This window comes from Orcinus orca, chromosome 2, assembly GCF_937001465.1.
Source record: "Orcinus orca chromosome 2, mOrcOrc1.1, whole genome shotgun sequence".
Classification (NCBI taxonomy): domain Eukaryota; kingdom Metazoa; phylum Chordata; class Mammalia; order Artiodactyla; family Delphinidae; genus Orcinus; species Orcinus orca.
In genome coordinates, this window is record NC_064560.1 from 93,134,673 (window position 1) to 93,162,350 (window position 27,678).

Below are 27,678 nucleotides of genomic sequence, written 5' to 3' on the forward strand. Positions count from 1 at the left end.
CATAGGTGCGTGGGTTTATCTCTGGGCTTTCTATCTTGTTCCATTGATCTATGTTTCTGTTTTTGTGCCAGTACCATATTGTCTTGATTACTGTAGCTTTGTAGTATAATCTGAAGTCAGGGAGTCTGATTCCTCCAGCTCTGTTTTTCTTTCTCACAACTGCCTTGGCTATTCGGGGTCTTTTGTGTCTCCATACAAATTTTAAGATTTTTTGTTCTAGTTCTCTAAAAAATGCCATTGGTAATTTGATAGGGATTGCATTGAATCTGTAGCTTGCTTTGGGTAGTAGAGTCATTTTCACAATATTGATTCTTCCAATCCAAGAACATGGTATATCTCTCCATCTGTTGGTATCATCTTTAATTCCTTTCATCAGTGTCTTATAATTTTATGCATACAGGTCTTTTGTCTCCTTAGGTAGGTTTATTCCTAGGTATTTTATTCTTTTTGTTGCAATGGTAAATGGGAGTGTTTCCTTAATTTCTCTTTCAGATTTTTCAACATTAGTGTATAGGAATGCAAGAGATTTCTGTGCATTAATTTTGTATTCTGCAACTTTACCAAATTCATTGATTAGCTCTAGTAGTTTTCTGGTGGCATTTTTAGGCTTCTCTATGTATAGTATCATGTCATCTGCAAACAGTGACAGTTTTACTTCTTCTTTTCCAATTTGTATTCCTTTTATTTCTTTTTCTTCTCTGATTGCCATGGCTAGGACTTCCAAAACTATGTTGAATAATAGTGGTGAGAGTGGACCTCCTTGTCTTGTTACTGATCTTAGTGGAAATGCTTTCAGTTTTTCACCATTGAGAATGATGTTTGCTGTGGGTTTGTCATATATGGTCTTTATTATGTTGAGGTAGTTTCCCTCTGTGCCCACTTTCTCGAGAGTTCTTTTCATAAATGGGTGTTGAATTTTGTCAAAAGTTTTTCCTGCATCTATTGAGATGATCATATGGTTTTTATTCAATCTGTTAATATGGTGTATCACATTGATTGATTTCCGTATATTGAAGAATACTTGCATCCCTGGGATAAATCCCACTTGATCATGGTGTATGATCCTTTTAATGTGTTGTTGGATTCTGTTTGCTAGTATTTTGTTGAGGATTTTTGCATCTATATTCATCAGTGATATTTTTCTGTAATTTTCTGTTTTTGTAGTATCTTTGTCTGGTTTTGGTATCAGGGGGATGGTGGCCTCATAGAGTGAGTTTGGGAGTGTTCCTCCCTCTGTAATTTTTTGGAAGAGTTTGAGAAGGATGCGTGTTAGCTCTTATGTTAATGTTTCATAGAGTTCACCTTTGAAGCCATCTGGTCCTGGACTTTTGTTTGTTGGAAGATTTTTAATACAGTTTCAATTTCATTACTTGTAATTGGTCTGTTCGTATTCTCTATTTCTTCCTGGTTCAGTCGTGGAAGGTTATACCTTTCTAAGAATTTGTCCATTTCTTCCAGGTTGTGCATATTATTGGCATAGAGTTGCTTGTAGTAGTCCCTTAGGATGCTTAGTATTTCTGTGGTGTCTGTTGTAACTTCTCCTTTTTCATTTCTAATTTTATTGATTTGAGTCCTCTCCCTCTTTTTCTTGATGAGTCTGGCTAATGGTTTATCAATTTTGTTTATCTTCTCAAAGAACCAGCTTTTAGTTTTATTGATCTTTGCTACTGTTTTCTTTGTTTCTATTTCATTTATTTCTGCTCTGATCTTTATGATTTTTTTCCTTCTGCTAACTTTGAGTTTTCTTTGTTCTTCTTTCTCTGGTTCCTTTAGGTGTAAGGTTAGATTGTTTATTTGAGATTTTTCTTGTTTCTTGAGGTAAGCTTGTATAGGTATAAACTTCCCTCTTAGAACTGCTTTTGCTGCATCCCATAGGTTTTGGATCATCATGTTTTCATTATCATTTGTCTCTAGGTATTTTTTGATTTCCTCTTTGATTTCTTCAGTGATCTCTTGGTTATTTAGTAACGTATTGTTTAGCCTGCATGTGTTTGTGTTTTTTAAGTTTTTTTCCCTGTAATTCATTTCTAATCTCATACCGTTGTGGTCAGAAAAGATGCTTGATATGATTTCAATTTTCTTAAATTTACTGAGGCTTGATTTGTGACCCAAGATGTGATCTATCCTGGAGAATGTTCCGTGTGCACTTGAGAAGCAAGTGTAGTCTGGTGTTTTGGGATGGAATGTCCAATAAATATCAATTAAATCTGTCTGGTCTATTGTGCCATTTAAAGCTTATGTTTCCTTGTTTATTTTCATTTTGGATAATCTGTCCATTGGTGTAAGTGAGGTGTTAAAGCCCCCACTATTATTGTGTTACTGTTGATTTCCTCTTTATACCTGTTAGCAGTTGCCTTATGTATTGAGGTGCTCCTATGTTGTGTGCATATATATTTATAATTGTTACATCTTCTTCTTGGATTGATCCCTTGATCATTATGTAGTGTCCTTCCTTGTCTCTTGTAACATTCTTTATTTTAAAGTCTATTTTATCTGATATGAGTATAGCTACTCCAGCTTTCTTTTGATTTCCATTTACATGGAATATATTTTTTCATCCCCTCACTTTCAGTTTATGTGTCCCTAGGGCTGAAGTGGGTCTCTTGTAGACAGCATATATATGGGTCTTATTTTTGTATCCATTCAGCAAGCCTGTGTCTTTTGGTTGGAGCATTTAATCCATTCACGTTTAAGGTAATTATCGATATGTATGTTCCTATGACCATTTTCTTAATTGTTTTGGGTTTGTTTTTGTAGGTCCTTTTCTTCTCTTGTGTTTCCCACTTAGAGAAGTTCCTTTAGCATTTGTTGTAGAGCTGGTTTGGTGGTGCTGAATTCTCTTAGCTTTTGCTTGTCTGTAAAGCTTTTGATTAGGGTTTCTCCATCGAATCTAATTGAGATCCTTGCTGGGTAGAGTAATCTTGGTTGTAGCTTCTTCCCTTTCATCACTTTAAGTATATCATTGCCACTTCCTTCTGGCTTGTAGAGTTTCTGCTGAGAAACCAGCTGTTTACCTTATGGGAGTTCCTTTGTATGTTATTTGTCGTTTTTCCTTTGCTGCTTTCAGTAATTTTTCTTTGTCTTTAATTTTTGCCAATTTGAGTACTATGTGTCTCAGTGTGTTTCTCCTTGGGTTTATCCTGTATGGGACTCTCCGAGCTTCCTGGACTTGGGTGGCTATTTCCTTTCCCATGTTAGGGAAGTTTTCGACTATAATCTCTTCAAATATTTTCTCTGGTCCTTTCTCCCTCTCTTCTCCTTCTGGAACCCCTATAATGCGAATGTTGTTACGCTTAATGTTGTCCCAGAGGTCTCTTAGGCTGTCTTCATTTCTTTTCATTCTTTTTCTTTATTCTGTTTGGCAGCAGTGAATTCCACCATTCTGTCTTCCAGGTCACTTATCCGTTCTTCTGCCTCAGTTATTCTGCTATTGATTCCTTCTAGTGTAGTTTTCATTTCAGTTTTGTATTGTTCATCTCTGTTTGTTCTTTAATTCTTCTAGGTCTTCGTTAAACATTTCTTGCATCTTCTTTTTCCGAGGTCCTGTATCATCTTCACTATCATTATTCTGAATTCTTTTTCTGGAAGGTTGCCTATCTCCACCTCATTTAGTTGTTTTTCTGGCGTTTTATCTTGTTCCTTCATCTGGTACATAGCCCTCTGTCTTTTCATCTTGTCTATCTTTCTGTGAATGTGGTTTTTGTTCCACAGGCTGCAGGATTGTAGTCCTTCTTGCTTCTGCTGTGTGCCCTCTGGTGGATGAGGCTATCTAAGAGGCTTGTGTAAGTTTCCTGATGGGAGGGGCTGGTGGTGGGTAGAGCTGACTGTTGCTCTGGTGGGCAGAGCTCAGTAAAACTTTAATCTGCTTGACTGTTGATGGGCGGGGCTGGGTTCCCTCCCTGTTGGTTGTTTTGCCTGAGGCAACCGAACAGTGGAGCCTACCTGGGGTCTTTGGTGGGGCTAATGACAGACTCTGGGAGGGCTCACACCAAGGAGTACTTCCCAGAACTTCTGCTGCCAGTGTCCTTGTCCCCATGGTGAGCCACAGCCACCTCCCGCCTCTGCAGGAGAGGCTCCAACACTAGCAGGTAGGTCTGGTTCAGTCTCCTATAGGGCCACTGCTCCTTCCCCTGTGTCCCAATGTGCACACTACTTTGTGTGTGCCCTCCAAGAGTGGAGTCTCTGTTTCCCCCAGTCCTTTCGAAGTCCTGCAGTCAATTCCCACTAGACTTCAAAGTCTGATTCTGTAGGAATTCCTCCTTCCGTTGCCAGACCGCCAGGTTGGGAAGCCTGATGTGGGTCTCAGAACCTTCACTCCAGTGGGTTGACTTCTGTGGTATAAGTGTTCTCCAGTCTGTGAGTCACCCACCCAGCAGTTATGGGATTTGATTTTACTGTGATTGCGCCCCTCCTGCCGTCTCATTGTGGCTTCTCCTTTGTCTTTGGATGTGGTGTATCTTTTTTGGTGAGTTCCAGTGTCTTCCTTTCGATGACTGTCCAGCAGCTAGTTGTGATTCTGGTGTTCTCGTAAGAGGGAGTGAGAGCACGTCCTTCTACTCCGCCATCCTATTTTCTTACTCTTAAATCTAGTATCAGTCCTGAATATAGAGAAAGTTCCCTAATCTTAGTGGTAGGGTCTTATTTTAAGCAATGGGTTGTGGTTTATATCTTTTAACAATCTTTGTTTCCATTGACTATAAGGTAGTCAGAGCAAATTTAGATCTCTGTAGGAGACGTACAATGACTTCTAACTCGTTCAGAAAAACTAAAATAGACATGCAATGCAGGAAACTTGTTTTCATATCTGCCAAATGTGTATATAGAGAATCAGACAAAGGTTAGATTTAAATTATTGATGTGTGGATAATACTCAAGGGTATAGTTATTATAGCTTATTTTTGATTTGGGGAGATTAGGTGGCTTGATTGAAAGCATCTACTAGTTTTCAAAACCAGGAGGAAAAAAACCCAAAAAACCAAAACCCAAAAAACAGTCTAATGGACATGAGGAAATGCATGAGGAGTCTTTCCTCAAGTTCATACATGATTTTTTTACGAGGTTTACAGCTTTGGCCTCAAAAAATGTTTCCCCCACTTCTCCACCTCCCATTAAAATCTTCTGGCGGGCTTCCCTGTTGGCGCAGTGGTTGAGAGTCCGCCTGCTGATGCAGGGTACACGGGTTCGTGCCCCGGTCTGGGAAGATCCCACGTGCCGCGGAGCGGCTAGGCCCGTGAGCCATGGTCGCTGAGCCTGAGCATTCGGAGCCTGTGCTCCGCAACAGGTGAGGCCACAAGAGTGAGAAGCCCACGTACCGCAAAAAATAAATAAATAAATAAATAAAAGCTTATAGCATGGAATATCTTTTTCCATCCCCTCACTTTCAGTCTGTATGTGTCCCTAGGTCTGAAGTGGGTCTCTTGTAGACAGCATATATACGGGTCTTGTTTTTGTATCCATTCAGCCAGTCTATGTCCTTTGGTTGGAGCATTTAATCCATTTACATTTAAGGTAAGTATTGATATGTATGTTCCTATTATCATTTTCTTAATTGTTTTGGGTTTTTGTAGGTATTTTCCTTCTCTTGTGTTTGCTGCCTAGAGAATTTCCTTTAGCATTTGTTGTAAAGCTGGTTTGGTGGTGCTGAATTCTCTTAGTTTTTGCTTGTCTGTAAAGGTTTTAGTTTCTCTGTCAAATCTGAATGAGATCCTTGCTGGGTAGAGTAATCTTGGTTGTAGGTTTTCCCCCTTCATCACTTTAAATATGTCCTGCCACTCCCTTCTGGCTTGCAGAGTTTCTCCTGAAAGATCAGCTGTTAACCCTATGGGGATTCCCTTGTATGTTATTTGTTGTTTTTCCCTTGCTGCTTTTAATATTTTTTCTTTGTGTTTAATTTTTGATAGTTTGATTAATATATGTCTTGGTGTGTCTCTCCTTGGATTTATCCTGTATGGGACTCTCTGTGCTTCCTGGACTTGATTAGCAATTCTCATATCAGACAAAATAGGCTTTAAAACAAAGACTATCACAAGAGACAAAGAAGGATACTACAAGGCTTCCCTGGTGGCGCAGTGGTTGAGAGTCCGCCTGCCGATGCAGGGGATACGGGTTCGTGCCCCGGTCCGGAAAGATCCCACATGCCGCGGAGTGGCTGGGCCCGTGAGCCATGGCCGCTGAGCCTGCGTGTCTGGAGCCTGTGCTCCGCAACAGGAGAGGCCACAACAGTGAGAGGCCCACATACCGCAAATAAAAACAAAAACAAAAGAAAAAAAAAAGGACACTACATAATGATCAACGTATCATTCCAAGAAGAAGATATAACAATTGTAAATATTTATGTACCCAACGTAGGAGCACCTCAATACATAAGGCAAATACTAACAGCCATAAAAGGGGAAATCGACAGTAACACATTCATAGTAGGGGACTTTAACACCCCACTTTCACCAGTGGACAGATCATCCAAAATGAAAATAAATAAGGAAACACAAGCTTTAAATGATACATTAAACAAGATGGACTTAATTGATATTTATAGGACAGTCCATCCAGAAACAACAGAATACACTTTCTTCTCAAGTGCTCATGGAACATTCTCCAGGATAGATCATATCTTGGGTCACAAATCAAGCCTTGGTAAATTTAAGAAAATTGAAATCGTATCAAGCATCTTTTCCGACCACATCACTATGAGACTAGATATCAATTACAGGAAAAAATCTGTAAAAAATACAGATGCATGGAGGCTGAACAATACACTAGTTAATAACCAAGAGATCACTGAAGAAATCAAAGAGGAAATCAAAAAATACCTAGATACAAATGACAATGGAAACATGATGACCCAAAACCTATAGGATGCAGCAAAAGCAGTTCTAAGAGGGAAGTTTATAGCAATACAATCCTACCTTAAGAGACAAGAAACATCTCAAATAAACAACCTAACCTTACGCCTAAAACACTTAGAGAAAGAAGAACAAAAAACCCCCAAACTTAGCAGAAGGAAAGAACTCATAAAGATCAGATCAGAAATAAATGAAAAAGAAATGAAGGTAACGATAGCGAAGATCAATAAAACTGAAAGCTGGTTCTTTGAGAAGATAAACGAAATTGATAAACCATTGGCCAGACTCATCAAGAAAAAAAGGGAGAAAAGTCAAATCAATAGAACTAGAAATGAAAAAGTAGAAGTAACAACTGACACTGCAGAAATACAAAGGATAATGAGAGATTACCAAAAGCAACTATATGCCAATAAAATGGACAACCTGGGGACTTCCCTGGTGGCGCAGTGGTTAAGAATCTGCCTGCTAGTGCAGTGGACACAGGTTCGATCCCTGGTCTGGGAAGAGCCCACATGCCATGGAGTAACTAAGCCCGTGCGCCACAACTACTGAGCCTGCACTCTAGAGCCCGCAAGCCACAACTACTGAGCCCGTGTGCCACAACTACTGAAGCCCGCACGCCTAGAGCCCATGCTCCCCAACAAGAGAAGCCACCGCAATGAGAAGCCCACGCACTGCAATGAAGAGTAGCCCTCACTTGCTGCAGCTACAGAAAGCCCACGTGGGGCAATGAAGACCCAATGCAGCCAAAGATAAATAAACTAAAATAAATAAATTTATTTTAATAAAATGGAGAACCTGGAAAAAATGGACAAATTCTTAGAAATGCATAATCTTCCAAGACTGAACCAGGAAGAAATAGAAAATATGAACAGAGCAATCACAAGCACTGAAATTGAAACTGTGATTAAAAATCTTCCAACAAACAAAAGCCCAGGACCAGATGGCTTTACAGGCGAATTCTGTCAAACATTTAGAGAAGAGCTAACACCTATCCTTCTCAAACTCTTCCAAAATATAGCAGAGGGAGGAACACACCCAAACTCTACTAGGCCACCATCACCCTGATAACCAAAACCAGACAAAGATGTCAGAAAGAAAGACACCTACAGGCCAATATCACTGATGAATATAGATGCAAAAATCCTCAAAATACTAGCAAACAGAATCCAACGGCACATTAAAAGGATCATACACCATGATCAAGTGGGGTTTATCCCAGGAGTGCAAGGATTCTTCAATATACGCAAATCAATGTGATACACCATATTAACAAATCAAAGGAGAAAAACCATATGATCATCTCAATAGATGCACAGAAAGCTTTTGACAAAATTCAACACCCATGTATGATAAAAACCCTCCAGAAAGTAGGCATAGAGGGAACTTACCTCAACATAATAAAGGCCATATATGACAAATCCACAGCCAACATCGTCCTCAGTGGTGAAAAACTGAAACCATTTCCACTACGATCAGGAACAAGACAAGGTTGCCCACTCTCACCACTCTTATTCAACATAGTTTTGGAAGTTTTAGCCACAGCAATCAGAGAAGAAAAGGAAATAAAAGGAATCCAAATCGGAAAAGAAGAAGTAAAGCTGTCACTGTTTGCAGATGACATGTTACTATACATAGAGAATCCTAAAGATGCCACCAGACAACTACTAGAGCTAATCAATGAATTTGGTGAAGTAGCAGGATACAAAATTAATGCACAGAAATCTCTGGCATTCCTATACACTAATGCTGAAAAATCTGAAAGAGAAATTAAGGAAACACTCCCATTTACCATTGCAACAAAATGAATAAAATATCTAGGAATAAACCTACCTAAGGAGACAAAAGACCTGTATGCAGAAAATTATAAGACACTGATGAAAGAAATTAAAGGTGATACAAACAGTTGGAGAGATATACCATGTTCTTGGATTGGAAGAATCAACATAGTGAAAATGACTCTACTGCCCAAAGCAGTCTACAGTTACAATGCAATCCCTATCAAACTACCACTGACATTCTTCACAGAACTAGAACAAAAAATTTCACAATTTGTTTGAGACACAAAAGACCCCGAATAGCCAAAGCAATCTTGAGAACGAAAAACGGAGCTGGAGGAATCAGCCTCCCTTACTTCAGACTATACTACAAAGCTACAGTAATCAAGACAGTATGTTACTGGCACAAAAACAAATATAGATCAGTGGAACAGGTTAGAAATCCCAGAGATAAACCCACACACCTATGGTCACCTTATCTTTGATAAAGGAGGCAAGAATATACAGTGGAGAAAAGACAGCCTCTTCAATAAGTGGTGCTGGGAGAACTAGACAGCTACATGTAAAAGAATGAAATTAGAACACTCCCTAACACCATACACAAAAATAAACTCAAAATGGATTAAAGACCTAAATGTAACGGCAGACACTATCAAACTCTTAGAGGAAAACATAGGCACAACAGTCCATGACATAAATCACAGCAAGATCTTTTTTGATGCACCTCCTAGAGTAATGGAAATAAAAACAAAAATAAACAAATGGGACCTAATGAAACTTAAAAACTTTTGCACAGCAAAGGAAAGCATAAACAAGATGAAAAGACAACCCTCAGAATGGGAGAAAATATTTGCAAATGAAGCAACTGACAAAGGATTAATCTCCAAAACTTATAAGCAGCTCATGCAGCTCGATATCAAGAAAACAAACAACCCAATCCAAAAATGGGCAGAAGACCTAAATAGACATTTCGCCAGAGAACATATACAGATTACCAACAAACACATGAAAGAATGCTCAACATCATTAATCATTAGAGAAATGCAAATCAGAACTACAATGTGATATCATCTCACACCAGTCAGAATGGCCATCATCCAAAAATCTACAAACAATAAATGCTGCAGAGGGTGTGGAGAAAGGGAACCCTCTTGCACTGTTGGTGGGAATGTAAATTGATACAGCCACTATGGAGAACAGTATGGAGGTTCCTTAAAAAACTAAAAATAGAACTACCATACGACCCAGCAATCCCACTACTGGGCGTATACCCTGAGAAAACTATAATTCAAAAAGAGTCATGTACCACAATGTTCACTGCAGCTCTATTTACAATAGCCAGGAAATGGAAGCAACCTAAGTGTCCATCAACAGATGAATGGATAAAGAAGATGTGGCACATATATACAATGGAATATTACTCAGCCATAAAAAGAAATTAAATTGAGTTATCTTTAGTAAGGTGCGTGGTCCTAGAGTGTGTCATACAGAGTGAAGTAAGTCAGAAAGATAAAAACAAATACCATATGCCAGCACATATATATGGAATCTTAAAAAAAAAATCATCATGAAGAACCTTGGGGCAAGACAGGATTAAAGACACAGACCTACTAGGGAATGGATTTGAGGATACGGGGAGTGGGGAAGGTTAAGCTGGGGCAAAGTGAGAGAGTGGCATGGACATACATACACTACCAAATGTAAAATAGATAGCTAGTGGGAAGCAGCCGCATAGCACAGGGAGATCAGCTCCGTGCTTTGTGACCACCTAGAGGGGTGAGAGGGAGGGAGACGCAAGAGGGAAGAGATATGGGGATATATGTATATGTATAACTGATTCACTTTGTTATAAAGCAGAAAGTAACACACCATTGTAAAGCAATTATACTCCAATAAAGATGTTAAAAAAAAAAGGCAAGGGGCCTTCCCTGGTGGTGCAGGGGTCAAGAATCCACCTGCCAACTCAGGGGACGTGGGTTCGAGCCCTAGTCTGGAAGATCCCACAGGCTGCAGAGCAACTAAGCCCGTGGGCCACAACTACTGCGCCTGCGCTGTAGAGCCCACAAGCCACAGCTGCTGGGCCCATGCACCTAGAACTTGTGCTCCGCAACAAGATTAGCCACCACAATGAGAAGCCGGAGCACCACAACAAAGAGTAGCCCCCGCTCGCAGCAACTAGAGAAAGCCCGCGCGCAGCAACCAAGACCCGATGCAGACAAAATTAATAAATAATAAATATATTTTTAAAAATAAAAGCTTGTGGCAAAAGTTTTCAAGAATTACTAGTTTTTTAACTTTTGAACCATAAGCCTTAAGTGATTTGGACTTTGATTGATTTAGAATAGAACAGGAATATTTTAGAGCTGGAAGAGAACTTAAGAGTGTCATATGGTCCAAAACTGCAAAAATGTGTAGTTAAGGATATTTAGTCCAGGTGCTTTGATCTGCACAGCAAATTTTTGGCTAATTTGGGACTTTCTCCTCAGTTTTTAACTCATTGAGAGTATTTTTTTAATATTCTCTACAAGTGGCTCTTGTTTTACAACTTTTCGGGAATGTCAGTGTTTGATTTAGCAAGTTGATTTAGAAAAGTGGAGTTATTAACAAACCAAGTAGTTAAATCATGCACGTAATTCCAGAAGAAAGGTTTTTGCCATGGCAAACCACAGTGCGGATATTTTATGGGTTAAATGTTTAAAGTATTTTAAGAACAATGGCTCTTCCTACTTTCTTTTTTGCTGAACCTTTGTATAAGAAGAAATTTAGAAGAAGCTTCTTGTATCCTTGGCTCTTTTCTTCCAGGGCCCTTCTAACTTTTACTTTAAGTCCTTGTTTTTTATTTTAGGATATTCCTTTCGGTTTCTACCATATCCACATGGTCATATATAGTTCCTTTTTTATCATCACAAAAGTTATTGAAGGTTATTTTGTTATCTTTACAAATTTGGCTTATTGGGAACTGGAGTTGAGATTGCAATACAGGACCCTTTATAAATTTTTTACCCACCAGATAAACTAAAAGTCCAGTTTGCCTACATTCATAATATCCACTTGAATTTTATACATCCATTCTTTTGATACAAAAATATTGAAATGTTTATTAAAAAATAAAATCCCAACAGAGCAATGAGCATAACTTAATGTCCTAAATAAGTTAGGATTTAACATACTAATCTGCTGGGGACATACTAAAAATGTTTAAGAAAGTGGAAAATTTCTAGATGATGAGCCAACTTATTGTATCATTGTTCATAATAGTCCCCCCAAAAGGAAACAACCTAAATGTCCCTCAGTAGGGGAATGGATAAAAGAAACTGTTTCTTTCATTAATGGAATACTATCCAGCGGTTCAGATGAAGCAAGTAGATCTGTATCAACGTAACTAATTCTCAAAATCATTTTGATGAGTGAGAAAGCAAGCCATAAAGGAGTATATTCAGCGTATCACCATTTATTAAAGTCATAAAGCATACAAAACATCTTTACATACTTAAAGATGTGTATATTTACGTAGTAGAAATTTTTAAAATGCATGTGAATGAAATGCGCTAGCTTCAGGCTAGTAGTTAGAGGACAGAAAGGGATGGAAGGTGATGCCTCAATCTCTAGAGGACAGAAAGGGATGGAAGATGAGGTTTTAGTTAAATCTGTAATTTTTTTGTTTCTTTATAAATTAAAATATCGGAAGCAAATAAGGTCATTGTTAACATTTGTTAAAACTAGGGGGTGAGTAAATGGGTGTTTGTTATAGTAATCTCTTAATATTTAAAAAATGTATTTCTTAAAATAAGTGTATTTTCTTTATATATTTGTTCTCAGTGCTAAGTATCTGTCCTCATATACTGGTCCATGCAGGCACTCTCCATCATGTATGCACAAACACATCCCCTCACATTCATTCCTTTAACAAGTATTTATTAAGTATTTCTACATAATAGGCACTGTTTTGGGTGCTAGATACAGCAGTGGACAAAACAAAGCCCTTACCATCATGGAGCTTATGTTCTAGTGGTGGGAGGCAGATAATAAATTAGAGAATATACAATATGCCCAGTGGTGGTAAGTGCTATCTATGCATGGAAAAAAGAAAAAAAAACAACAAACAAACAGATAGGGGCAGTAGGGAGGACTGGGGAGGGTAGAGACTTGTTACTGTATGTAAGGTGATGAAAGGAAGGCTGTCTAATAAAATGACATTTGAGTTGAGGCCTGAAGGAGGTGAGGAAATGTGCTCTGTGAATGTATCTGTCACCACCTCATGTCAAGTGGTGACATCTCCTAAGTTACATATCTGTTTCAGACTTCTCACCTTACCTCCATTTGACTCTATGCTTGGATGTCTAATAGATGTTTCAAACTTAAGATGTCTAAAACTCCTTTTCTTTGCCCCCAGATCTGCTTTACCCATAGTCTTCTTCATCTCATTTGTAGCTGGGACTAGGAATTTGAGACTCTTTGAAGAGTAGCTGTTATTTAAAGGCGTGGTACTAAATAGATGAGATCATTTAGAGAAAGTAAAGAAAAGATCACATTTAATGATCAGGAAAAGAGAGGGGATGCTACAGGGGAGATTGAGGACTGGCCAGAGATTTGGTGGCGAGGGACCCCGGAGAGCGTGATGCCTCAAAAGCCAAGACAGGAAAATGTTTCAGGAAGGGAGTCGTTAGTGGTATCAAAATCTGCTGAGAGGTTGAAAAAGATGAAGACTAGGAATCAACTGTTACATTTGGCATCATTAAAGTCATTAAAGTGTTCTTTTAAAAAAATGATGGAATTAAAACGTGGTTTGGAATAGATTCAGGAAAGAATAGGAAATAAGGAAATGGATATGGCAAATTACAACTCTTGAGTTTTGGTATAAAGAACTGGAGAAAAATCTGGCAATATCTGAAAGGTGTAGTGGAATCAAAAGAAAGGTCTACATACACGAGTAGGTATTTCTTTTTATCATTTCTGCCCAGAGTTTGGGCTTAGAATAAAATCTAAATTTTTGTGGTTTAGTTTTGTTTTAAAGGGTCGTTATCCTCATGTTATTGCTATCGCAAGGGGAAAATATGTTACATTTTACTTCTGAAAGAAAATTAGGCAATAACTCCAATAAAATGCTGACAAAATAACCAAGTGAAAATAGAAAGAAATCTGTCACTACATCTTAGGAAATACATACTGGAGAGATCAAAGAGATTCCATTTTATTAAGTTACTACCTTTTACAATTTAATGATATTTCCTTTTTTTTTTAATTCAGTGGGGATCAGCAGTGTACTTATGTTATAAAAAATCGGTGGCAAAGACTAACACTATATCTTACAAAGCTGGTAAGTATAATTTTTCATGGAATACTTTATAAATGTATTATGGGGCCAATAAGATTAAAGAAAAAAACCAAAATCTGTCTTACGATGTGTTAGTGTCAGGACTGGGACTATAACCCATGTCTTTTGATTGTTTTGTCTTCATCCATACTTTATTGGCTGCTTAATGGAATATTAATTTTAAAAGAAGGCAAGGTTTTTAAAATATTAGGTTTAAGTAAATAACTAATAAGTAGATATCGTTCTCTTTAAGTTTTTAAATCAGTAGAAAATGTGGAAAAGTATTTATTGTCCTTTTAAATTAATGTTTCCTTAATATTTATATTAAATATAATCAAATCTATAGTTCATATGTAATTATATTTGAAAATAATCTGAAATATTATAAACTAACTTGTAATTTTATAATACATAGTTGAATTGCCAGAAACCTCAAAATATCAAATTATGTACAAGAGTGCAGATTCAACCTTTTAAAAAATAAATTTTTAAAGTTAGTGTCCTAGACTCCTAACTTCTTCTACCTGTGATTTTCTGGGGTCCATAGTTCATCGCTATTTCTATAGTTACTTAAAGGCTATACCGTTACTTCATGACTTGAGAAAGTAATGGAGAGTTAACCGTAAATCCTCATGGGATTAACTGGCTGGCTAGCATATAATTAGAGAATTTTAGAACTGCCTTGGACCTCTATATCTAGTTCATCTCACTTTATAGTTGAGAAAACCAGAGACCTATAGGTACATGATTTGTCCAAAGTCAAACAGATATTAGTGTAGCAGACCAACCACTCATATTCTTAGTTTATCATTTTGTATTTAACATCATGTCTGGTGATGGTTTCCACTTGACTTTAAGGGTTCAAGGTCAGGGAACCTATTTTCTGTTTCTAGTCCCACAAAATCCAGGACAAGAGTCTTCTCTGAGGGTTTGTTAGGTAGAAGATACCTGGACTACTCTCTAGACTAGTCTATTTAACATGAAATAATATGGCACTTGAAACTTTATTTTCATGTAATCTGGGATTATTTAGAAGCTGGGGTTAAGCTGATACTATTTTAAAGACATTATAAATATGTTACTTCTATTTTTTTGTGTATTTTTCTTGTATTTGTCCTAGAAGTTATATATATAGTCCTATAGAATATCTATTTTAATGTGTCAAAAAAACCCTAAGGGAAAGTTATTGAAAGCTAGTGAAGTGGATATATGCATTTGAACATTTCAAAAAAAAATAGTATGTTTGTATGCTTTAAGGCAGTGTGACCACAAAATGAATTTTTAGGAGTGTGTTTATATTTGTGTATATTGCTTTAGAATAATCTTTTCTTGTTTACCTTACTAGCCTTTGTGGATGAAACTTGATAAATATTACGTAGTTAATATGAATAGTTTGAGGATTAAAATCTATATGAATCCTACTAAAGTATTCAGAGTTACTTGGTGAACATATATGTAATGTTTTGGTCTTCCAAAAGTGTTAAATAATAAAGCATTTTAGCATCATTCAAATTATGAGTGCCTAAATTCAAGACATGATGAGCTAATATTTATTATTGTTCTTATAGGTCTAATTTGTAGATACCCTCAAGAAGATTATGAGTCATTCTCACTCCCAGAATCTGTTCCCCTATTTTGTTTACCAATGGGTGCAACTATTGAATGTTGGCCATCAAATAGCAAATACCCTCTCCCTGTATTTTCTACATTTGTGTTAACTGGAGCCTCAGCTGAAAAGGTACTGTATGTTTAACAAATGATATCTGCAAATTTCTTGTACATTTTCAAGTCTTAAGTTTCATATGCAGGAACAATAGAGAAAAATAACTGGTTAAATTGAATCTATTACGCGCACCTTTTCCACTTTGTTAAAATAACTATATCCAGAGACATAGGAAAAGAGAATTTCATTCTGTCCCATATACCCAAGTGCTTTTTTTGTGAATATAGTGAAAGATTTTTTTCATCATCAAATGATGATCCTTCATTGCTTCGTTTTCTGTGTTATAAAAACTTTAAAGTAATACTAAAAACATTATTAAATATGCAGTGTTATTTAGAATCATAAACTGTTATATTGTTGGAATGGACTTTGGAAATCATCTAGTCTAACATCTTCATTTTATATATTGGGAAATTGAGGTCTAGAGAAATTCAGTGAATTGTCTAAAGTTGGAATTTGTATTTCCTTATCTAAAATTCTGTCCCACTCTCTATTAAATAATTATTTTCAATAACTTTCTTATAGAGAATATTGATACAGTTGCTTTTACTCTTTATAAAACAAATGCAATTTAATTAAAACACCTTTTTTTTTCCCAATAATGAGACATGAGAGTTGTGCTGTGTAGTTTTGTTGTTGTTGTTGTCGATGTAGTACTTCAAGAAAGCAAGAGTGTTATCTCTTCACCACTGGGTTTCTGGTACCTGGCACCTTGCTTGGCTCATAGGCACATAATGGCTCCTAATATAGCTCATCCATTAAATATTTAACTAATGATGTGATTGGAATAAATGATATAAGGCATATTTATCAAATATATTACTTGTTTTCCAGGTCTATGGTGCTGCTATTCAGTTTTATGAACCATACTCCGAAGAGAATCTCACAGAAAAACAGAGATTTCTTTTGGGTTTAGCATCATCAGCAGATGAGAAGTCTGATAGTTCCAAGACAATTCACACTAGTAAATGCATCTGTCTTCTCTCTCACTGGCCTTTTTTTGATGCATTCAGGAAGTTTCTGACTTTTCTATATCGTTATTCCATCTCTGGGCCTCATGTCCTTCCAATTGAGAAGTAAGTTAGAAGCCTTTTTGGTTCAAAATTTGGCAGCTCTTTCCATTATGTGTGGTGTATTTGTACTGGTAATTGAGTAAATTTTATTTGGAAGCTAGATTTTTCAAGAGAAAAAAAGTTTGGTTGATTCAGTTCTCTATTATACTTACAGTTTTGTTATTTTAGATAATTTTATCTCTAACAAAATGAAATAAATGTTTCATCTTTTTGATACTCTTGTGAAGTTTGGAGATCCTAATTAGCGGGTTTTTTAACAGGTTTTGTTAATTCTTTTTTTTTTTTTTTTTGGCGGTACACGGGCCTCTCACTGTTGTGGCCTCTCCCGTTGTGGAGCACAGGCTCCGGACGCGCAGGCCCAGTGGCCATGGCTCACGGGCCCAGCCGCTCCGCGGCATGTGGGATCCTCTCGGACCGGGGCACGAACCCGCGTCCCCTGCAGCGGCAGGCGGACTCTCAACCGCTGCGCCACCAGGGAAGCCCCTGTTAATTCTTATTTTACATGTAATTTGGGTTTATATGGACCTTTAAAATATTCCTTACTATTTTTAGATATGAATTTAAAGGAAACATTAGATAAACGTATTTTTTATTCTTTTTAAAATTTTTGTGATTTACTTTAAGATCACTAAAACTGAATAATCTTTAATGTAGTAAGGTTTGACACAAATGAGATCTAAACATCACCACTGTCTATTTGACTATTGTTTATTTTATATCATCTGTCACTTAAGCTCTTTTGTGTTCTTAGGCAGAATTCTGTGATTCTAATGACAGTTGAAAGTGATAGAATTATTATAAGAACATTCAATGTAAAATATTACTTTATAATTTTTCCTTGCAGTTTTCTGCCTGCATCTCAGTATTCTAATCCACCAGTTCTCAAATTTTTTTGGTCTCAGGACCACTTTATACTCTTAAAAATGAAGACTCTCCACCAAAGAGCTTTTTTTAATGTGTTATATCTATTAATATTTACTACATTAGAAATTAAAACAGAGAACTTAAAATATATTTATTAATTTATTTTTAAAAATGATAAACCCATTACATGTTATCATAAATATCTTTTTTTTTAAATAACCATTTCCTAAAACAAAAAAATTAGGAAGAAGAGGCATTGTTTTACATTTTTTGCAAATCTCTAATGTCTGGCTTAATTGAACATAACTAGGTTCTCATTTTATCTTATTTTAATTTTTTTTTGGCCATGCGGCACGTGGGATCTTAGTTCCCCAACCAGGCATGGAACCCATGCCCCCTGTATTGGGAGCACGGAGTCTTAACCACTGGACTGCCAGGGAAGTCCCATAGCTAGGTTCTCATATATGCTTGTGCTTTCAGTCTGTTGCAATATGTTGTTTTGGTTGACGTAATGAAAAAAACATGGCCTCACACAAATATGTATGTGGAAAAGGGAGGGCATTTGAATAGTCTTTTCAGAAAATTGTGGATTTTCTTTTTTGACAGTGCACCAAAACTTGACAAGTATAGTTTGTTATAGGCTACTGTCAATGTGGAATCTGAAACTTTAGTGATGAACTTTCTCTGTTACAGTAAAATCTATTGGTTTATCTCTTTGAGTGGAACTTTTATACATGTGTGATTTTGTAGCATCATACATTCGTCATTTGGAAAATACTGGTTCACTGAGTTAACATAGATACATCTCGCTATCAAAATTTAAAAATCAGATTTGTGAATATAACCACCTACATCAGAAAACTTTTTGAGTATTGAGAAATTGTCAAGTTTATGGTAGCAAGATTCTAATTTTCACTTGAAAGCTTGAATTTATTTACTTACTTGTTTGTTTGTTCCTCCTTTGGGGTAACTGAGAAAAAGGTTTTAGTATTCCATTTTGATTTCTCCCTTGGCTTTTTAAAAACAGCTTTATTGAAATATAATTCACATATCACACAGTTTACCCATTTAAATTAGTATACAATTCAATGTTTTTTTAAAACATGCATTCACAGGGTGTACAACAATTACCAAAATCTAATTTTAGAACATTTTCATCCCCTAAAAGAAACCCCATACCCATTAGGTGTCCTGCCCCATTCCCCGCTCATCCACTCAGCTCTAAGCAACTTACGCGGTCTTCTTTGACTGGATCCTTTCATCTTTTCGTAATGTTTCCAAGGTTCATCCATACTGTAGCATGTGACAGTACTACATTTCTTTTTATTGGAAAGCTTGAATTTAATTATTGGCAACAAGTACTGTAAGTTATTTTTCTTGAAGCAGTAGCCTCACTTTGTTCATTTTAATGTAGAAAATATCTACTGAATACCCACATTGGATAACGTTAATATGTCTTTTGTTCTTTCAAGGAAAAATGGCATTCTGTGGGAACACAGCAAAACAAAAACAGCTAATTCACTCACAACTCAGTCACACAAGTGCTCTTCCTCAAGACAAACATCATACTCCTGTATGCAGCAGAAGTGCTTCATGCATTCTTCCCCTTTCATCACACAGATTATTTATAAGTATACACTGCAGAGTCAAAATTTAATAAAATTAATAGTATTTACTGCTTCATCCGAGACATTCTTAAGTGAAACTGAATACAACAGCTACAGTTCAGTGCCACTCCCTTGATTCATAGTAAGGGGCAGCAGTTTTATCCGCAATGGCTTTTGCACCATCAGTGCAAATATCAACACAGTGGAAATGGCAAATGGTGTCTTTAAAAAGTAGCTTTGACCTTGCAGATTCTCCCTGAATGGGTCTTGGGGATCTTTAGGTATTCATGGATCACACTTTGTTTTCTGCTATTCTAACTACTTCACATAATGCAAGCAGATATGTGTACTCTGGAACTCATTCCCCTTATCTTTTTGTTCTTAGATTGTGAGTATCTTAATAGTAGAAACTGGTAGTATATGGCTTTTTAAAAAATAATTCCCAACATGTCTGGCAGTATCTTATATATAGCAGGCAGTCAAAACATGTTTGTAAAAAATTAATAATTTTCTCTTCTGATGTTTTGTATCCAGTTGAAATTATCTCAGTTCTGAAACCAAGATGATTTGGAAATAGTTAAAAAGTAATAGAGAAATAAAATAACTCATTCCTTAAAAAAGGATTGTTCACTATTGTTGCCTTTTTTCTTTTCCATGGTGTTCAAAACAAAACCCATCAATCTAGCTTTTTATCTGTTCTCTTCTGGGGAAAAAACCATAAAATCAGTAATAGAATTTTTAACCTATTGTTAATAGAAAGTATATATTGTTAATGTTTTAGAAACAGTTAAACTCTTTCATTTTTCTGTAGTACTCAGTGGTTGCTTCATTTTTTAAATATGAGCAATTGACTAAAAAGTATATGCAAGAATTAGCTTGTTTGGTAATGTCCACATCTCTGATACGTTGTTTGTTATCTTCTTAGGGAGAGGGAGAAGTTACAGTGGCTTTTCAGACATTAATAGCACAAACGTTATTGAATGTGACAAAGTATTAATATGAAAAGTTTGTGGGTGGGTTTAGATAGAAGCAACTTTCCTGGGACAAATGATTTTTGGTTGTTGTTTGTTCACTTGCTTTTGTAGTAGCAGGGATTTCAAAATTATAGGTACACAGAGCTTTTGACTCAACTTGGACTTGTGGTGACATGTTGACCTTTATTAGCATATGGTATTCACTTTGGAATCAATCAGGTGTTTGTTTGTTTGTTTTTAAGGCATATTTCTCATTTTATGCATAAAGTTCCTTTTCCATCTCCTCAGAGACCACGGATTTTAGTTCAGGTAAGATTTTCATGATATAAGTGTTTAGTTAAATAATTATTGACTCTGTCAAAATGTACCATAAGAATAACAATTTTATATGGGTAAAAAAATCAAATGAAATCAAAAGAGAACCAGATACTGTTTTACGTTGGAGTTTGGACCCTTATGGTTTCATTAACTGCCTCCCAGACAGACATCTAATGTTTCCTCTTAGATAAAGCGTTGCAGAGTTAAAGAAGTAGACAACAGTAGATGTTTTGAACACGTAAAAAGGCACTGCTTTCCCTAAATTTATTCTTGGTATTTGAACATTTGTGCCTTTGGCACTTATTCCCTAAGTTAAATGTATTAGAAGAGATAAAAGAAAAAGCTGTGTGCTTTCATATACTGCAGGAAGAATTGCTCATATCTTTGTGAGAGGAGGAAGTTTAAAGTGAACATCAATTATTTTCCCCATCTCTTTTCCCTGTTGACTTTATCTTTAGTCTTCTGTTTACATTTCTTTTTTGTCTATGCACTTTATATGTAAGTTGTCTTTTGAATCTATTTAATCAGGATTTTTGAAGTGATTTTGAGAAACTATTTCATGTATTATCACTATATGTGCCTTGTATTTATCACAGCCCTAAATGGAGTATCATTCAAAATTAGAAATCATTTATAAATAGATATTTGCAAATTTGTATAAATCTGCATAAAATTTTAAATGTAGATTAAATTAATTGCATTAATATATTGATACAGATTAAATGTCTAGAAAAATATCATTTTGATAAGCTTTATAAGTAGTCTGCATATCTACATATCATCCCAGGTTACTTCTTGTTATTTGGTGCCAGAATACATATAGCACACTCAGTTTGAATACACATAAAAGATATGTTTTATAGCAGAAGTTGGCAGGTTTTTTATGTTGAGGCCGAAACAGTGTTTCAGTCTTTACAGTAAAGGCCATACTGTCTCTCTGGAAACTACGCAGCTCTGCTTTCATTGCACAAAAGCACCTATAGGTAACACGTAAACAAATGTGCATGGCTTAGTTTTAATAGGACTTTATTTATAAAAGCAGGTGGCCTGTGGATTTGCCTTGAGGCCATAGGTTTGCTAACTCTGGTTTTACTGTATTAAATGAATAATTTAGTCTTTCGATACAGATTTGTTAAATGGCATCAGGGAAATGTTGAGAAACAGAAGAAAAGAGATAGGATTCAGAGTAAGAAGAGTTAGTAGTTAGAAGAGGTCAGTCATCAGGACATATTTTTCAGGATCTTAGTGATATAGATGGTTCCTATACTGGGGAATGGGGATATTGAAACTTCATGGGCATCGTCTATATATATATGGTTTTTTCTGGAAGGTGGTGTTTTAAAGTTCATCTTTATATTTCAAATACTTTATTTTAAATCTATTTTCAGTTATCACCACATGATAATCTGATTCTCAGTCAGCCTGTTTCTTCACCTCTTCCGCTAAGGCAAGTAAAATTTCATTTGTGTTTCTCTAAATGTAGTGTGAGCTAAAGTAACATTCAAGTATTTTCTCTCTTTCCTGGGGAAAATTGCAAGTGTCGATGGAAATACTTCTCATTTAATTGTTTCTTACCTAAATTTCTTTTACTTAACAGTGAGATTAAAGGTCTTAAAGAGCACAGAAAAACTTTTACAATAGTGTTTGGTATTTTGTGTATCCATTTATTATGATTAAGTACATGCAACTACATAAATACGTATCTATGTCTGTAGATTATGAAAACAATTTTTTTAGCTTTAAATATCCTCTGAAGAACATTCAAATGCAATTAATTTTAAATTTAACCCCCAAATAAAAAATTATTTATAAATACTAGTCCATGGAATAGAATAATGTATTTCATCACCTTAAAAGTTCAGAGAGGGCTTCCCTGGTGGCGCAGTGGTTGAGAATCTGCCTGCTAATGCAGGGGACATGGGTTCGAGCCCTGGCCTGGGAGGATCCCACATGCCGCGGAGCAACTAGGCCCATGAGCCACAACTACTGAGCCTGTGTGTCTGGAGCCTGTGCTCCGCAACAGGAGAGGCCGTGATAGTGAGAGGCCTGCGCACCGCGGTGAAGAGTGGCCCCCGCTCACCACAACTAGAGAAAGCTCTTGCACAGAAACGAAGACCCAACACAGCAAAAATAAATAAATTAATTAATAAACTCCTACCCCCAACATCTTCTTAAAAAAAAAAAAGTTCAGAGAGATTATGAAATACGTTTTTTCTTAAGTATCATTTCTTGAAATCTAATTAGCTGTGTAATTTTTCTAGCAGGGAAATAGTTACAATATAATTAAGTTATTTTGTAGCACATACCTAAGGGAGACCAGCTGCCATCTTTGACATTAATTTTGTAAGAATTGCAGATTATTTCATCACCAGGTCTTGGCCCAGAGTGACCAGTGTTTTCTTAACCTTTGCTTGAGCTGAGAATAATTAGAAATACTGACTGAGACTACTTTAAAACAATTCTACATTACCCAAGAGGCTTTTTTTATTTTTTGGTAATGGCTTTATTGATATATAATTTACATACCATACAATTCACCCAGTTAAATTGTACAATTCAATGATTACATTCACAGAGTTCTGCAAATATCACTATAATCAATTTTAGAACATTTTCGTAGCTCCAAAAAAACCCTGTACCCTTTAGCAGTTACCCTGCCTTACCCCTCCCATCCCTATATACACAAACACACACACGCCCCCTTCCCAGCCCCCAGCCCTAGGCAACTGCTGATCTGCTTCTTTCGCTTCAGATTTGCCTGTCCTGGACATTTCATATAAATGGAATCATATAAAATGTGGCCTTTTGTGTTTGGCTTCTTTCATTTGGCATGTTTCCAATGTTTATCCACGTTATAGCATGCATCAGTTCTTCATTCCTTTATATTTCCAACAGATATTTCAGTGTATGGATATACCACATTTTATTTATCCATTTATCAGTTGACAGACATTTGGGTTGTTTCTACTTTTGGGCTACTATAAATAATGCTGCTATGAACATGCACAAGTTTTTTGTGGGCATATGTGTTTATTTCTCCAAGAGACTTTATTAGTTTTGGTTTACTTTTAAAAAGTTAATTTAGTGAAGCCAATTATTTAACATTATAAAGATGAAATACTGGTTAGCTTACTGAATCATTTACTTTTTTTTTTAATTTTTTAAAAAATTTATTTTTTTATTTTTGGCTGCGTTCGGTCTTTGTTGCTGTGCGTGGGCTTTTCTCTAGTTGCAGCGGGCGGGGACTACTCTTCATTGCGGTGCGCGGGCTTCTCATTGGGTGGCTTCTCTTGTTGCGGAGCACGGGCTCTAGGCGAGCAGGCTTCAGTAGTTGTGGCACTCAGGCTCAGTAGTTGTGGCTCGTGGACTCTAGCATGCAGGCTCAGTAGTTGTGGCACACGGGCTTAGTTGCTCCGCAGCATGTGGGATCTTCCCGGAGCAGGGCCTGAACCCGTGTCCCCTGCATTAGCAGGCAGATTCTTAACCACTGCGCCACCAGGGAAGCCCAGAATCATTTACTTTATTAATACAGTATTTTGTTACCATGTACAATGTCTAAGTTTTGATTATTAATTTGCTTTGTATATGTGTATCATCACTTAGTAGCTCTTAATTAATATTATCATTACAATAGTAAAGATAATCTAGCTATTTGTAAATCCAAATTTTGAGATGTGTATCTACCTTAAGGAAGTTGGGCCTGTAAGTCACATACGTTTTCTGATAATTACAGAGGAAGATGAGCCATGTTAAAAAAACTTGCATTAAACGATTTGCTTTCAACCAAAGCACCCCTCTTATACATTGAATTCTTTATTTGAACATTATCTACATGGCAGATCTTTTTATATAAAATGAAGCAGATGACTTTTCATTTTCCATATTTAATACAACGCAGAAGAATTGAATGATTTCAGAACCTCATAAAACTTCATTATTTTCATAGTGTGTTTCTGATGCAGTGTTTTCCCTACATAAGAGCAACAGTCATGTTTAAAATTAAATATGTAATATGAACTATAATCCTACCCTAATCATGAACTTTTAAAAATTATTTTGGATAATGAGGTGTTTGATCTCTGTTTTCTTTAATTATATATTTTTGTTTGGATTTATAGTGGTGGCAAGTTTTCAACACTACTTCAGAATTTAGGCCCTGAAAATGCTGTGACACTACTGGTGTTTGCAGTAACAGAACATAAGATTCTTATTCATTCCTTACGGCCTTCAGTGCTTACTAGTGTGACAGAAGCATTAGTGTCTGTGAGTATTTCTTATTGGCAATCAGTTTCATTTTAAACCTAATTATTCATATAATTTAAAGCTGTTTTAATGCTTAACTAAAATTCAGAGTGTAATGCGGTTCAATTTTCTGGCCATTAACACTAGTTGTAATTATTTAATAAGCATTATACTACTTTTGGTATAAATATTTAAAAGACAGTTTTTTGTGTGTGCTGATGAATTATGCTTCAATGTCAAACAGCTAAATATTCTCTTATCTTTTATTTATCCAAGATGATTTTCCCTTTCCACTGGCCATGCCCCTATGTTCCTCTCTGCCCACTGGCTTTAGCAGATGTCTTAAGTGCACCATGTCCGTTCATAGTAGGAATTGATTCAAGATACTTTGATCTCTATGACCCTCCACCAGATGTCAGTTGTGTTGACCTAGATACCAACACAATTTCTCAGTAAGTTCGTTTTAATGATTCTACTTCCAGTAATTTACAACTTTGTAGTGTATGTATGTAAATGTATTTTTTGTGAATGATAACTAGAATTCTTTTGAGCTATGTTGTTTTTATATTTGGGGTTTTTACCATCTTTGAATCAGTTCTTACTATACTTTGATGGGATAAGTTTAGTGTATTATCTACATGGCAGCTCTTTCAATATTTGAGAAATATTATAATCTTACGCTTACTTAGAAATTTAAGTAAGAAATGTAAGGATTTTATAATTTTCTCTCTCTCTATTGGAATAATATTTAAGTTGTAGCTAAGCTACTGGAACTGTATATTTACAGCTTTTTTATAATTCAGTGTTTTCTCTTGTATTGTTTATTTTCAGTTTAATCATACTTAAGCTCTTCAGGGAAGAGGAAATTGATGCAATACCACGTTGCATCCACAGGATATACTTAAAATAACTGCAAGTTACCCTATTAGTAAAGCCCAAAAGCTAGTATACCTTTTACAATTTAAGTACGTATTTGTGAGATAGGTTTTTCTCCATTTTTAAATAAGCATGTTTCATATTAAAGCCTTTTGATTTAATTCTGAAATCTTACATTAATTCTAGTATTGTTATATGTCAAAACCTCAACTGCCTAAACCATTAGAAAAGTTTAGCAAAAAATAATTTTCTTTCATAAGGCATGTATGCTTTCAAAAGCCTAACCAAGAAAATATGGGATGTACTTTGTGCATTAAAGCCATTTTATATATGGGATAAATAGCGTCAAAGATTCTTTACCATGAACATTTCATACTTTACCAGAAATATTTAATTCTTCAAATATTAAATTAGTATCTTTTTTTTGGCCAGTTGTTATTGTTACATGATATAATGTTTTTAAAAATTGAAATTCAGGGTGGTAAATAAGTATATACATTTTCTCTCTTTTTATACTTTTATACTTTTCCTCAATTTGTTAAAAGAATTTTTTTCTTATTATTTTAACTTTGTTTTGATTACTAATGAGTTAAAGAATCAAAGAACCATGACTTGTTTGCACTCATCAGTGGTCTTCCTTCTTGGTTTTATCGCCTTTCCAAACCTATGGGAAGACTAAACTAGTGAATTAATAGCTTTCTACTTTCCTTCATCCTGAATTTCTGGAGCCTCAACCTGAAATTTGAAAGAAAAATCTGAGTATGAAATTTGTGGTTTCCTTTTCCCTTCTCTGACTCATAAATACATATAATAAGGAATATATTATGAATGTCAAGAAATTTCTGAAGAAAGAGAAATTAATATCTGATATGTACTAGGCATAAAGCTGTATGCATAGCCTAAGGTATCTCATATTATTCTGTGTATTTTGTGAGGTAGTTTTTACTAACCAGTCTGACAGACAGATAAGAAAACCAAAGCTTAGATTTTTAAGTAATTTATAAAAAGGCACATAACTTAATACTGCCAGAACTGATTTTGAAACTATCATTGTCTGACTCTATAACTATTACTTCTGCCACTAATTACTGGCTTACTACTTATGCAATAGTAATCCTATAAATGGAACTCACTATGAATAAAAATGCAGAAGTCTGTCATAGATCCAAACTCAGGTACTAGATAAAATTCCTTTTTTTTTAAAAATATATTTATTTTTGGCTGCGTTGGGTCTTCGTTTGTGCGCGCAGGCATTCTCTAGTTGCAGCAAGCAGGGGCCACTCTTCGTTGCGGTGCACGGGCTTCTCATTGCGGTGGCTTCTCTTGTTGCAGAGCACGGGCTCTAGGTGCTTGGGCTCAGTAGTTGTGGCACGTGGGCTCAGTAGTTGTGGCTCATGGGCTCTAGAGTGCAGGCTCAGTAGTCGTGGCACATGGGTTTAGTTGCTCCGCGGCATGTAGGATCTTCCCGGACCAGGGTTCGAACCCTTGTCCCCTGCATTGGCAGGTGGATTCTTAACCACTGCGTCACCAGGGAAGTCCCTCGATAAAACTCTTCTCCTGAGCCAAGTTTTACAGTGATGATATCAAGGACAAGAGGAGGAAATTATGTGAGTAAATAATAGTAATTTGATGAAATTATACCAAAATACTGTTCATTCACTTATGCTACAGACATCTCTTGAGTGCCTTTTTGTTTTTTTTCTAGGCACTGGGAATAAAAAGACAAACCAGATACACTCCTTTCTCTTAAGTTGCTAATCTAGTTAGCAAGGCAGGCACACACACAGTGAATGCTAAGGCACAGTAGGAGTGCTGTGTTTTAGCAAGAAAATAATGTCAAAAGTCTTTTTACATTGTGTTCTCACTTTAATACAGGGTTCCATAGTCCTGGTCACGTTATAGATGAAATAAAATCTCATAGCAGGACATCTGCAGTTTGACCCTGCCCTATCTGTATTTTATTATCATTGTGGAAAGATAGGGTAGATTCCAAGACAGTTCTTCTTTGTCAGCTTAAGCTTTCCCATCCACTCTTTTCTTTGAAAGTAATATTTGCCCTTTTTGTTC

At 36.1% G+C, this 27,678-nt stretch overlaps 1 protein-coding gene across 8 annotated transcripts in view; it reads left to right on the forward strand.

The window, feature by feature from the left end:
* Window positions 1-27,678, forward strand: part of DENND4A (DENN domain containing 4A) — a 132,849-nt gene that overhangs the window by 47,416 nt on the left and 57,755 nt on the right. For 7 of the 8 annotated variants that reach the window (XM_033439879.2, XM_033439881.2, XM_049705875.1 and 4 more), the window contains exons 5-11: window positions 13,868-13,937; window positions 15,503-15,672; window positions 16,492-16,733; window positions 20,418-20,484; window positions 21,882-21,940; window positions 24,612-24,756; window positions 25,012-25,187. In XM_033439879.2, the coding sequence (XP_033295770.1) occupies window positions 13,868-13,937; window positions 15,503-15,672; window positions 16,492-16,733; window positions 20,418-20,484; window positions 21,882-21,940; window positions 24,612-24,756; window positions 25,012-25,187 (929 nt within the window). Of the gene's footprint in view, window positions 1-4,222; window positions 5,509-13,867; window positions 13,938-15,502; window positions 15,673-16,491; window positions 16,734-20,417; window positions 20,485-21,881; window positions 21,941-24,611; window positions 24,757-25,011; window positions 25,188-27,678 lie in introns of those variants that run through there. The other variant, XM_049705876.1, reaches the window with a different exon arrangement.